General features: G+C 41.5%; 1 protein-coding gene across 9 annotated transcripts in view; it reads left to right on the plus strand.

The window, feature by feature from the left end:
• JAKMIP2 (janus kinase and microtubule interacting protein 2) overlaps positions 1–13,002 on the plus strand; it is a 75,290-nt gene that overhangs the window by 44,505 nt on the left and 17,783 nt on the right. For 5 of the 9 annotated variants that reach the window (XM_080397833.1, XM_080397830.1, XM_080397831.1 and 2 more), the window contains exons 9-20: positions 34–153; positions 557–688; positions 1,684–1,767; positions 1,963–2,025; positions 3,581–3,679; positions 6,273–6,371; positions 6,708–6,761; positions 7,608–7,673; positions 8,466–8,534; positions 9,589–9,666; positions 10,546–10,749; positions 12,321–12,386. In XM_080397833.1, the coding sequence (XP_080253959.1) occupies positions 34–153; positions 557–688; positions 1,684–1,767; positions 1,963–2,025; positions 3,581–3,679; positions 6,273–6,371; positions 6,708–6,761; positions 7,608–7,673; positions 8,466–8,534; positions 9,589–9,666; positions 10,546–10,749; positions 12,321–12,386 (1,134 nt within the window). Of the gene's footprint in view, positions 1–33; positions 154–556; positions 689–1,683; positions 1,768–1,962; positions 2,026–3,580; positions 3,680–6,272; positions 6,372–6,707; positions 6,762–7,607; positions 7,674–8,465; positions 8,535–9,588; positions 9,667–10,545; positions 10,750–11,365; positions 12,413–13,002 lie in introns of those variants that run through there. The other 4 variants (XM_080397828.1, XM_080397836.1, XM_080397835.1 and 1 more) reach the window with 3 other exon arrangements.

Genomic DNA, 13,002 nt, shown 5'->3' on the forward strand with positions numbered 1-13,002 from the left:
GGAGATTCAGAAATCATGTTTTCCCTTCTTTAGAGACATGTGGTAGATACAGTTTTTGGGTACGATGATGATTCCATGGACTCTGAAACATCCTCTGTGGCCTCATACAGAACAGATAGAACACCAGCAACCCCAGATGATGATCTGGATGAGGTAAGATCTGACTGTTTCCATAGGCATGGACAGGTTTTCAAGAGACTTTGAGTTCCAAAACAAGTGGCCAGACTCTTAAAAAAAGTTAGGTTTTTGTAGTGCATATTGAGTGGTAAGTTCTTCATTAAGTTTGGCCTCAATTTTGGTTACTGAAACGCTGAGAGGTTCCTTCAAAACATAATCTATAGAGTCTACAGCTATGACTTCATCGCAATCTGAGATTATTTTTTTCCTTTCCCCCTTCAAGAAAATAAACATCACATTTCTTTAACCTACAAGATCTATAAACGCTGTATAAATTCCACATTCTTGTTACTTCATATCACAGCAAGCTCACCAAATCAAGACCTGTAAACCAACTGTTGTGCTTAACAAATCACATTTACATTCTTTGCTTTGGCAGTGCGGTTTAGCAGCGGAAGAATCAGAGCTGCGGTTTCGACAGCTGACAAAGGAGTACCAGGCCCTGCAGAGAGCATATGCACTGCTGCAGGAGCAGACAGGAGGCATCATAGATGCTGAAAGAGAAGCCAAGGTTAGTATTTGTTTGAGGGTGAAAGCATTTCATTGCTATCAAGACGTACAAACCCCTCAAAGTGATGTACAAGGTAATGGAGTTGCATACAGCATCCATACAACTGAGAGATGTCCGCTTCACTCATTTGCTGGGTACATTTAAAGAGAGTGACAATTAAGAATGGATGCAATCACTCAGTTTACAAGGGGCTGTCCTCTGCCTGAACCTGAAAACTACAGCTGAGCAGGAATGCCAAAGCAGGCATTTCTGCAATTCAGTGCAGAATCACATGGGGTTTCTCATCTTTTGTCCAGGTGTGAGAGTATGGGGTTTAAAGGAAAATAGAGGCCTGTGGGTTTTCACAAAGGCACACATTGTGCCAGCTTCAGGAATGTTCACCTGAATGTGTCAAACAGAGAAATGCAAATTACATTCAAATTTAAGTGTGATGCAGACTACAGTAAATCTTCCAAGGCTAAAAATGTTGTCCCTCTGATTAAATTGTAGAATTGTTCAGGCTGGAAGGGACCTCAAATGGTCTCCAGCCCAAATTCCTGCTTAAAACAGTGTCAGCTGTGAGATCACAGCTTGTTGAGTCGGCTCTTGAAGAGCCCCCCAGGCAGTTTTAATTGCTTCTTTCTGCTAGCTTCTGGCACTCTCATCTACTAAGGACTTTTTTTTTCAATTCAGAGACTGCCCCTTACAAGGATCTTTGAGCAAAGCCTGTCACCCTGAATACCTGAGCTTGTGTTTTGCTACTCTAATGCAATACTTGGTAATAATAGGCTTGACTGGGGAGAGGGGACTGATCTGTTACCTCTCTGTTCCCTTGGGTCATCTGTATGCCAATCTGAGGAGTGGCACAAAACATCGCTGAGCCAGAGTCTTCATAAAGGTTACTCACTCATTGGAAGCAACAGCATAAACCCAGACTCTGCTGTGTTTGATTTTCTTTTAATACTGGTCACATTGCTGCTTTTTTTACTATTTCATGCTGTGCCTGACTTCAACAGGCTCAGGAGCAGCTCCAAGCTGAAGTCCAGAGATATAAAGCCAAAATAGAAGATCTGGAGAAAACTTTGGCACAGAAAGGGCAGGTAAGCACTTTTTGTGTATTTTCCTTTTCTGTTTTGGTTCTTATCTGCTCTGTTTGCAGAATACCTAGCACAATTTCAATATGGACTTCCATGAAATGTAATGTCACTGTTCAGTAAAGAGGCTCCAATTTTCAATAAATGCACCCAATCTCACAGAGTTTGATTATTCTGTAATAGTACTTGTTCATCCAACAGGACTCACACTGGGTGGAAGACAAACAGCTATTCATTAAGAGGAACCAAGAGCTTTTAGACAAGGTAAGTTCCCAAGTTTTGCATGTTCACTCTGAAGGGTAATCTGGATTCTGCAATATACTTTTTGGACATGCAGTCTGGTGCTTATAGGGATAGTATAAGGATAGAACAGCACAGATTAACACAGACAGGATAACATACGGAAAGACAAGCCCTCTCCAGCTCTGATTAGGCACTGTTGTTGCTGGCAGTTGCTGGTGCAGCAGCTTGGCTGATAAGCTCCAGTAGAGCTGGAAGCTCTGCTCGTCGTTCTGGCGCAGACCTTTGTGTTCCAGTAGAATTGCACTGAAGGGTCTGCTGCTGCTGCTGCACTGGCAAGGTGTCTGAGCTTAGCTTCTTGAAATGAAATAGCAGTAGAAATGCAGTCACCCTCTAACCCTTTCACACTCCTAGTCCCTGTTCTGTTAAGGGCTTAAAGTCATCCCTAGGTCCAGCAGAACTTGCACTGTTCAGTCCCTTGATGCATTTAGGAATATCACCTGTTTGTGTGTGTATATATATTTGTATGTATGTATGTATTTTTAATCATGGAATATAAGGATATGAAGGACTTCAACATTGCTTGTGTATTGCCAACAGTAACAGCACTGGTCATACGTATGACTGCCATCAGCAAGAGGTGATAACTACCAGCACCATCTCTCCTGCTGTCTTTCACCTCCCCAGATGAGGTTTCTTAGTCTGTGTTTCTCTCCTTCCGTAAATGCCCCTAACAAGTCTCCAGTCCTGTGCCATCCTTCCCCATCCAGACAGACTGACCCATGGGGGCTCATTTGACCTCAGGCTTACCATGCTTCTTAGTTGTCCTTGTCTGGGCCCTCCTTGGACAACCTGACTGCAAAATACATGTCCTGGCACTGGCTAGAGACTTGCAGAAGAGAGCAGGCTGAAGAGCTAGTGGTGGGGTTGTCCACAACAAGCAAGCTAGGGACAGCTGTGGTGGTATTTAAATCTTACCTGCTAACTGACAGAACTACTCATGTGGAGATGCTTGACGTGCAGTTCACCCAGGTGCTTGCATGGGTGGAATGGCTGCTCAGGTAACTCTCCACAAAGACAGCTCTCCCTCCATTGGCATCTGTGCTTCATGTACTGTAGTGTACTGGGAATCTGACCTAGCCCAAGCTCTTCTCCAAGGCAGGGGCAGCTGTTTCTGTGTCATTCCTGATAGGCATTTATCCAAACTGTTCCAATAATGATGTCTCCGCATCCCTCCCCAGACAATCTATTCCAGTGTTTTTCCGTAAGAATAGTGTGTTTAATAGTTAGTGCAGACTAATCTGTTGGCAAACCTGACACCTCTGTAGAGTTAACTTCCCTGCTGATCTCCCCTAGTATTGGATTTTTTTAGGAAAACTTCCAGCCTAAGCATTTTATGAGTTTAGGATTTTGACAAGAAGTTCACCTGTAAACCAAAGACTGAGGTAAAACAGCAAGTAGTGAACCATCTCTAGAGTTTGGATTTCGCTCTGCCTATGCTACCTCAACTATTACTCACCAGATATTCAGTGTTTCTTGTAACAGTCACACAGATCCTGAATGTACGTATTTCTATTAGATAGAGAAACTGGAAGCAGAAAACAACCGTCTACAACAGGAGCTACAGGATGCCCGAGACCAGAATGAGCTGCTGGAGTTCCGCAACCTTGAGCTGGAGGTGATGGATGAGCTCAGTTACAGTAGATCTGGTAGCAAATTAAACTAGTGCACTTGTACTGGACACCAACTTTAATCAAGTGTTTACGCAAACATTGTAGTGATAGAACAGAGTAACAAATAAGGCCCAGAATTTTTGATTGTGAGCTGAAGTATGTCAGCTCCAAAGTCCTGGAAATAGTAAGTTCCATACCTGACTGGTTCACTTCTCTCTGGGCTAGGTGCCCAGTGTGCATAAATGAGCTTAACTGATTAGTGTCAGTACGGCTCTTGGTTACCACACCCGTGGATATGGTTTTTCCAGTACTTTGGAGCAGTCTGTTGTGAACATGCTTTGTTCTTATTGCTGGCCTGGAGTCTACTAAAATGGACAGAAATTAACTACATTTAAATTAACCGAATAAGCAAGGCTTAAACCCCATCCTCATGTACTTTGCTCAGGGCTGCATCCTGGCTCACAGCTAAGATCCCTCCTGAGAATAGGCATCCAGGTTTTTTTGTTGTTGTTTTGTTTGGTTTTTTTATGAACCTGAACAGGTCTTGGAGGAGAAAGAAATGTTGAGCGTGCTTTTATCTCTAATAGCTGAAGAGTAGAGTGTTCCTCTAAGAAGTCAGAGATGCAGGTACAGTTCCCTCTTCAGGGTCTTCAAAGCCCTGTTTCCCCCTAAGAAAACCTTAATGCTGATGTACAATGGCTTTGTTCTTTTCCCCTCTTTCAGCAAGGGTGATGAGACAAGAGTTCAAGTTTCATTGAGAGTGCTGCTGTGAGAAGTGCACCTCTCTAGCCCTGTGCTTGAAGGACTGGAACTCTTTGAAGTTTGAATCAGCAATGATCGATGAAATTGCATAAGCATTTGTAAGAAAGTATTGGACCCAGGGCTGTTGTATTCTAGTACCATACCCATGGGGGTAAAAGGGTTGTTGTACCTCGTCCCCTCTGAGCCAGTGAATCTTGAATTCTTTTCTCTGTGGGCAACTGGGCTGTGAGAGGAGATGGGGGCTGTCTTACTCAAACCAATCTGTACTGGGTGGTTAGAGCTCTCCTTGTTGCAGAGGAGGACTGTGCACGTTGGCTCATGTGGTGGAGGGAGCCAAAGCCAGGTGTCTGAGAGCCCGCAGGCACTCCAGCCCTGCTGGGGGATGGCTGGGGCTCCCTGGGGCTGCAGCTGTGGGCTGTGCTGTGCTGGGGGCTTCTGCCCTGCTGTGAGCACCTGAGGACAGCTGGGCTACAGAGCCAAGGTGCCCAAGGAACACAGGCTCCCTGCACAGTGGTTTGCAACAGCTTCTGTACTATTGATTGCTGAGGCACTTTTAGATGTAATCTCTCTGTGCCTTAGTTTCCTGCCACTGTGGTAGGGGTAAGAGACATTTTATATAGGTGAATGTGGTCTTGCTCCTGCAGCCTTTTATCTTCATGCTTGCCAGCGCTGGCATGTGTGAAAAGCCAACAGCACCCACCTGTGTTGCATATAGTGCTTGGTCTGGAGTTGTCCTAATTTGCATCTGGAGGCTGTAGGCCCTTGCACAGTGAATAGAGACAGCTTGTCTGCCCACTTGCAAGCACTGTCACTTCTGCAGGCACTGGACATGTTCCCTCTTGAGGAGCTCTCTTGTGAGCTGTGTTAGGTAAGAAAGGTCCCTCAGGTGACACTGTAGGGTGATGGAGGAGCTCCAGAAGCCCCTGCAGGCAGCCAGAGGACTGGGTTGAACCTCAGTGTCCCTCTTCCCAGACGGCCCCTTGTTATAGATTCTTAGGCGTGCCTGCTTCCACCTGGTCTTTTTTCCAGTATAAGCTGGTTTATTTCTCAGTTGTTCTTTTCAGTTGCTGTCCAAGGCCTTGTAGGTAACACAGAGCCTTTCCTGGCTCTCCTGAGTCAGTGCTGGGACAGATGTGTCCCATATTTATAGAACTTTCCTACAGTTTTACGTGACAGCTGTGTTTTCATATGACATGGAACTGGACTGATCAAGTGAGTTACATGTTCATAAACAAAAAATATATCTGAAAGTGAAATTTGATTTTCACTTCTGTGCTTGCCTGGATACCTGAAAGGGAAATAACATCTTCACATTTTTATTTTTGTCTTTGGTACTTTAAAACTGGACAAATATTTGTAGATTTTATGCAATGAAGGTGTATAAATAGCTAAGTTGATCAACCTTTTTGAACTTACTACCTTTCACAGATATCAGAACATGCAGCATACCAGGATGAGCAAATGTGTAATCTGAGTATCCTAGCAGTCTTAAGTCAAATACCTGTTTCTAAAGGGTGTATTTACAAGAAGTAGTTGTTCAGCACTTCATTAAGCAAAGCACTTGAGTGTCTTAGCCTTTTCGCAGACAATTTGCAAAGGAAAATAACTGATCAAATAAATAGTCTCCTGTAAAATAGTTAGCTTGGGTTCAGGATCCTATCCCACTCGGCACACTGTTTTTCAGACTAAGTCTAAATGTTTGTTTCTTTGACTTGTAAAATGAAGAGCTTGGATTTGTGAAGAATGATATAAACAGTAGCTATGGCATTTAATGAGTTCTGTGTGCATCTCCTTCATTCTAATATGTTCTCTGGCATCTTTTCAATTTACTTCCAGGAAAGAGAGAGACGCTCCCCACCATTTAATCTGCAGATTCACCCATTCTCAGATGGTGTGAGTGCTCTACAGATCTACTGCATGAAGGAAGGAGTTAAGGTAGGTCAGTTTTATAAGGCAGCACTTCTAACTACAGGAGTGGATGGTGCTGCCCTTATAACCCATTACATTCATCTCTGCTAATAACTACACTAAACTTTAAGCACTTAAACTCAGTCTAATGTAAGGGTGTGTGATGACTGACACAATTGAATTGGACTCATAATTTTCATCGTAATGATAAAACCTGGCTCAAAGGCAACTGAAATCAGTGTGTGGTGCATTTCCATGGGATAAAACAATATGGTTGATTTCAACGTGGTTCATAGGAGGGATGAATATTGCAGCTGTAATAAAATGTGCATGCCATGCCTTTACCTTATTCTGTCTTTGCAGGATGTCAGCATCCCAGACCTCATAAAGCAGTTAGACATCCTAGGTGATAATGGGGTAAGTTAAAGTGGGAGGTGTTTTCCCTTTAGAAGCTGCATTTTGTACAGTAGAGTAAGTGAAATCTATAATTATCATGACTGTTTTCTAAGATACTTGTTAAATTATGTAATATCAGAACAATTAATTTAAGGAGTATTTGTTTCTCTAAGTTAAGGATTTGTGAGATTTCAATAGTCGGAGAACTAGTAATGAAGTAGCAGCCTTAATGTCTGGTTTAGCAGACTGGGAAGAGTGTCCAAAGGTCACTCATATTTGGAACTGGGCCTGACTGCACTCCAGTCATTCAGGAAAGCACATGAATTAACTTGGCAGTCTGAGCCAACTGCTCTTCATCAGGACTAGGATTCCTCTGCAAACAGTTTCATTAATAGGCAAGAATTATCAAATTCCCTGTGGCTTTCTAAGTGGGCATTGCTGCCTACTTTAGTCATGTAAAAGAGATCATCCTGTATCTGGCCAACGTTAGATGTGCTTTAAGAAAATGTATAAGAAATAAAAACGAAGGATCGTGATTATCTCTTCACATGCTGGTGTAAATCAGCATTATTTTTACAAAAACTTTAATGGAAAGTCAGCTATGTAAAACTAGCATGAAAACAGATACATGGGTCTAATTTTAGTTTGTTTCTCATAAGATGCAATGGGATGAAAACATATAGTCCATATCATGGAGGAAGGCAAAAGCAGTGTTCTTTTTAATATGTTAACAGGCTGTTTCGATGGGAATAGGATACTTGGTACTACAGGGATCCCCTGAAAACTGTAGACCTAGTCTGTAGCCGGAATTATCTTTATTCATGCAGGAAGGTGCTGCCAGTTTTCTTCTTCCCTCTCTCTTCACAGAATTTAAGAAATGAAGAACAAGTGGCCATAATTCAGGCTTCCACTGTATTGTCCTTGGCAGAGAAGGTAAATTGTGTGCTTGCTTTTCTCGTGTGTTATCTAAGGCCTCATCTAACACTGGATATTTTCTGCTCTGTTATTGTTGTCAATATTGTCAAACTTTTCTAGTGTAGGAAGCGATTCTCCAGGTAAAGCCAACTGCCAGCACAGTCCCAAACACCTTGCTAAAGCAGCAAAAATATCAAACTCAGCTGGCTTAAGCTTTGAACTCAAAACAACTGCAAATACAGAAATAATGTCAAATGAAACTTGTTACTGTAAATGGAATGAGAAACCATCAGACATTTAAACCATAATTAGCTGGAGTGTGGGATTTCTGGTCCTGAGATTTTCAAAACTTCTGAAGGAATATGTATGCATAATTCCCGCTGAAATAATGTGTCAAAGTTTCTTATTTTGAAAATTAAAAAAAAAATTAGGGCAGATTAAAATTGCTTTCTGTGGCTCAAATGCAGCACACAATTTTGTCAACATGACAGCTTCCAAGGATTCTACTCAGCAATTTCTCCTCTGCAAAGTAAATTGCCATCTACACAGCTAAGCTGTTTTTGAGATGCTAGAGCCCCATCATGGGCCCTTATCCATGGGATGAAATAGGTTCCCTGTCTATCCAAGAAAGTATGCTTTTCCATCTTCCCATGATGCAGTAATGGCGATCCTCTTACTGCTTCTCTTCAACATGGGCCCAGAAGTAGGTTACTAAAAATAGATTAACAAGATGCTGTAGAGCTCCCACTTGCCACTGCCCATGTGCCTAGAAAACACAGCAGGTCACAGCTCTCATTGTCTTCCTTCCAGTGGATCCAGCAGATTGAGGGAGCTGAAGCTGCTCTGCATCAGAAGATGATGGAACTGGAAAGTGATATGGTAAGTGAAGTTTCCTTAATACACATTTTAGGGGCAAGACACTGACTGTGTCACATTTACTTGGTGTGCCGAAAGATAACTGAAAAGGCCTTTTGGCAAAACAAGTATGCAGGCTTTCTCTGATTATTGGTGGATCTAAAAAATTGTTACTTGTTTGGTTCACATGCAACAGCAGACTAACATAGAAACAGAAATACCGAAGATTTGAAAACTTTCTTTTTCCATGAGGATGACTGTATTAATAAGTACAGAGGGCTCAAACATTGCTCAGTGATTTTCAGCGATGCAAATGACTGCGCTTTTTGCCTTGTAAGATTCACAGTCTAAACATCAGCTGTTGTATCACATTTTATTCAGTACCAGTACGTGGGAAACTAATGAACTATCACACTGTTTTCTTTCATTACATTTTAAGCCAATATCATCCAGAAGGGCAGAACATTCACGGGTGAACTGAATTTCCTGTAGCACCAGTAAAGTTAGTACCTTACCCTATTCTTATGCTAGTCAATGGAAGTAACCTACAAGATGAACAAGCATAACTAGAAGAGTTGGGTAGCTATAGTGGTTTACGTTCTGTTCCTATAGTATGTCCATGCTTAGGTCAGTTCAGCTTAAGGTAGGCTGAGAAGTTAAAGCACAGCAGCTTTGCCCAAATAATGTGAATATATGCCCATTTAGTTCCTGTTTATTGCACTTCCACACTTCTAAAATAGAAAGCATAAAAGGAGTTGTCCACGACACCAGAGGAGGTGTCTTTAGAAAAATCACACACAAACCCCTGAATTACACTACTGAAATGCTAGGCGATATCACTGAAGTCAGCAACGAGATGATGGATTTATTTCCATGTAGATCAAATGTATTATCATAAAAAGCAATCCGCAGCTATTTTCCCTTCCTTCTTTTCTAGCTGAGTCAGATATTAACTCTGCAGAGTGTCAGTTGAAGACTTTTACTCCTGAGTCAGATATCTGTAGTTGCTTTAATAAAACTTGGTGAAATACTTTGAGTAACTAATTCATTTTTCTGTCCAAATGACCCTTCATTGTAGGAGCAATTTTGCAAAATAAAAGGCTATTTGGAGGAAGAATTGGACTACAGGAAGCAAGCTCTTGACCAAGCATACATGGTATGTACAAAGGAGGTTCTACAGCACATATTGGCCAGCACTGTGACAGGACACAGGCTCCTGTCGGATCAGGAAGAGAGGTTCTTGCTTTTTCTGTAGTATCTTTTTAGATTTATTTGGTTTTTTCCCCATTCCTTTAATGCACTACCATGCAATCTGCACAGCTTCAACATGACACCTAGTTTTTTCATGTCACAAAAAGGCAGGTCTCCTGAAGTGTGAAACTCTTTTGTCAGTTAAAGGCAGATACTACTCATTAATGTCACCTTGTGCAACTAGAGTCAGTGCAACCAACTGGAACTCTGATCTGGAATCTTGGCTGTTTTGCATATGTTATAGCAAGAAGACAGTATGCCACAAAAAGCAAGAGTTCCTGCTCTAAACACTGCTATATCAAATTCTGTTACATAGGTCTGATAACTGGCTGTGCAAGTTCATCATGATTGATTTGTCAAGTTAATGAGGATGCTCGTTAATTAGCAGGTTTAAGAGTAAAGTAGCCTGACAGTGACCTTCAACTTTTCCTCTTTTGTTTTTTAGTACAATGGGTCAATATGTTAGAATTGGTGAAATACTCATCTTTACACTTATAAAATAGGTATGAAAATTTATCCAGCTCCTAATCATCTCTGTAACTGCTTAAAAAAAGTGTGAGGGATTTCCTTGAAAATTAATATTAAAATATTTTAAAAATAAAAGTTCGTGTCCTTTTGTCAAAATGCTGAACTATTTTGTGAGTTCTGTTTTTCACATTTTTGCGCACTTGAGCACAGGAACCACCTCTCATGCAGGCGCCTGAATCTGCCACCAACCCCCAGTTCCCACTGTGTTTTAAACAATGTTTCATCTCTAACTGGCTTTTGGTATTGCATCAACCAGAGGATCCAGGAGCTTGAAGCCACCTTGTACAATGCTTTGCAGCAAGAAACGGTGATAAAGTTTGGGGAGCTACTCACTGAAAAACAGCAGGAAGAGCTGAGAACAGCAGTAGAAAAACTAAGACGTCAGATGCTGAGGAAAAGCAGAGAATATGATTGCCAGATTCTTCAGGAGAGGATGGAGCTACTCCAGCAGGCTCATCAGGTAAGAAAAAGGAACCACACACATGTATATCTACTCAGCTTTGCTGTATGAGAACATCAGCTGAGATCAAATTTAGACAAGCTCCAGGTCATGAGAGCACCTGGCATCTAGTTTTTTGTTTCATATTTTATGTCTTTACTGTGTACACAAACACATATGATATTAGCTTGTGGAGGATTGTTTTGGTGTATTTTGAGTTTTAAAATTCCAAACCAAAGTTTTCATGCAGAATTCTGTCTGCATGAATCTGGCTTTGTAATAAGAGTGATCATCCCTGGTTACTGGACTGGGCACAAGAGGAACTGTATGAATGCTTCTGGCTTGTGTTACACAGGAGGAGCTATCTGTTTTTCCAGACACTGCTGCTCTGTCCCCTGCAAAGTGGGCGGTTTTTATGTTTCACTGCTGAGATACAGTCCTACATTTCACCTTCAAAGACCAGTGTTTGCTACTTTGCAAGCTGTGACATTCCAGAGCAAAACAGCAGTCACAGCTTGCTGATTAATGTGACAGTTGCACAATGAAACAGAACTTACTGAAATGTTCGTGAGAGTAAGAGAAAACATACACCCAGTGGTTAGGGTTTCTGGTTCACAGGAGGACTTCGTTTTCGCAGTGCTGCCAGATCCTGAGTTGGAGACTCAGGACTGGGTCCACCCTTACTTCTTACCAGGCCTTCGCAGAGTGAGGAGCTTCTTGATTTCAGCCATGACTGCTGCCCTGATTAATACTGCCACAGCAGTTCTGGCTTCTCTGAACAACTTAGCCAGCCTCAGTTGCAGATGGGTTGGGAAAGGCTGAAAGGCAAGGAAGGGAAGAGTTTCATCAGCTAGTCATCTCACTTCCGGACAATTAGAAAGCTGGTCACAGGAGTGCCATCTGCTCTCTGGGTGTCTCCAGGTTTGCCTCTTTGGATCTCTGCTCTTTGCTGTCCAGCTGTCTTAGGCCCTGACTGAATAGATACTGAGATTCAAGACATCATTTTCATACTTAGCAGATCTGTTACCTGTTCTGTTTTGGCCCAAGGGGCCAAAAGTTTAACTCATGTTACATGGTTTTTTTTTTTCTCTAGAAGTTCCTAGCTCTACTAAAAAAATACACCTTGTCTATAAGTTACATATATCCCACTTACCACAGAGTGAATGTATAAATGTATACATTAATAATTTCAGATCTGATAACACTTTTATCCTCTTCCAACACATCAAACTGAGAAATTTTAACGAATCGTGATATAATTCTAAAGAGTATAAACATGACCTTATGCTTTCCATCTATTTAACACAGAATTAAGATAAAATAGGTAATATGAAGCAGTTCCACTATCGATATTGATTTCCAGCATTTGACACATATATATGCAGTAGCATATTTTGAACAGTTGTGCACACAGTAAAGTTGTGGTTAGGCAGGGTTAGTGGATGGAGTTGCAGTACTACACAAGATTATCGCTGCCAAAGAAACGGACTTGTTAATTTCTAGGCTTTTGGCACTTGGAACATTAACTAACTTGTTCAGCCGAGCAGATTTACTGAGAATTTAGTCTAGATGCTTTCTTTTCTGATTTTCAGAGGATTCGAGATTTAGAAGATAAAACTGACATCCAAAAGAGACAAATTAAGGATCTGGAGGAAAAGGTTGGTTCTGTTATGCTTCTGAAGCATGCTGATCAACTTTTTTGAAAGTAATGACCTAGTTCTCTTGAACTACAAAACCTTTTTGTTTAGCTGCATCAGCTGGACCTGTTGGTGTCCTACTATGCTTTCCTTTCGGTTTGTGTTTCAGTATATAGAGACTTTAATCTTAGAGTCTCCTCCACAACCTTTCATTTTATAAAATACATGCCAAACACTTTTAATTATGGTGAATGATAACTGTACCAAATGATGAAGCCTTTATTTGGCTGTTAAATGTCATGTTGGTATACAGGCAAGGTGAGACTGGCAAGCAGGAAGGACTGAATGAAATTGAGTGAAGATTTGAAGGTTGTCCTTATCTGGCAGGACTAGGGAGCTCAGGTTCTGACACTGTCCTCTTTATTGAAGCTTGTAATGGAATGCAACGTAAATATAGTACCAGAATCTTGCCCTTAAACTGAACTGTCAAAAGAACTATATGTGCACATTCTTATATATACTATATATATACATACACATACTTTCTCTCTCTCTCAACTAAGCACTGCCTTTTTGTTGGTGAGTAAGGCCAACTCTGTCACACTGAGTTTTGCTACTTGCAGATAGGTTAGATTGT

Source organism: Falco punctatus, assembly GCF_963210335.1.
Source record: "Falco punctatus genome assembly, chromosome: 8".
NCBI lineage: Eukaryota > Metazoa > Chordata > Aves > Falconiformes > Falconidae > Falco > Falco punctatus.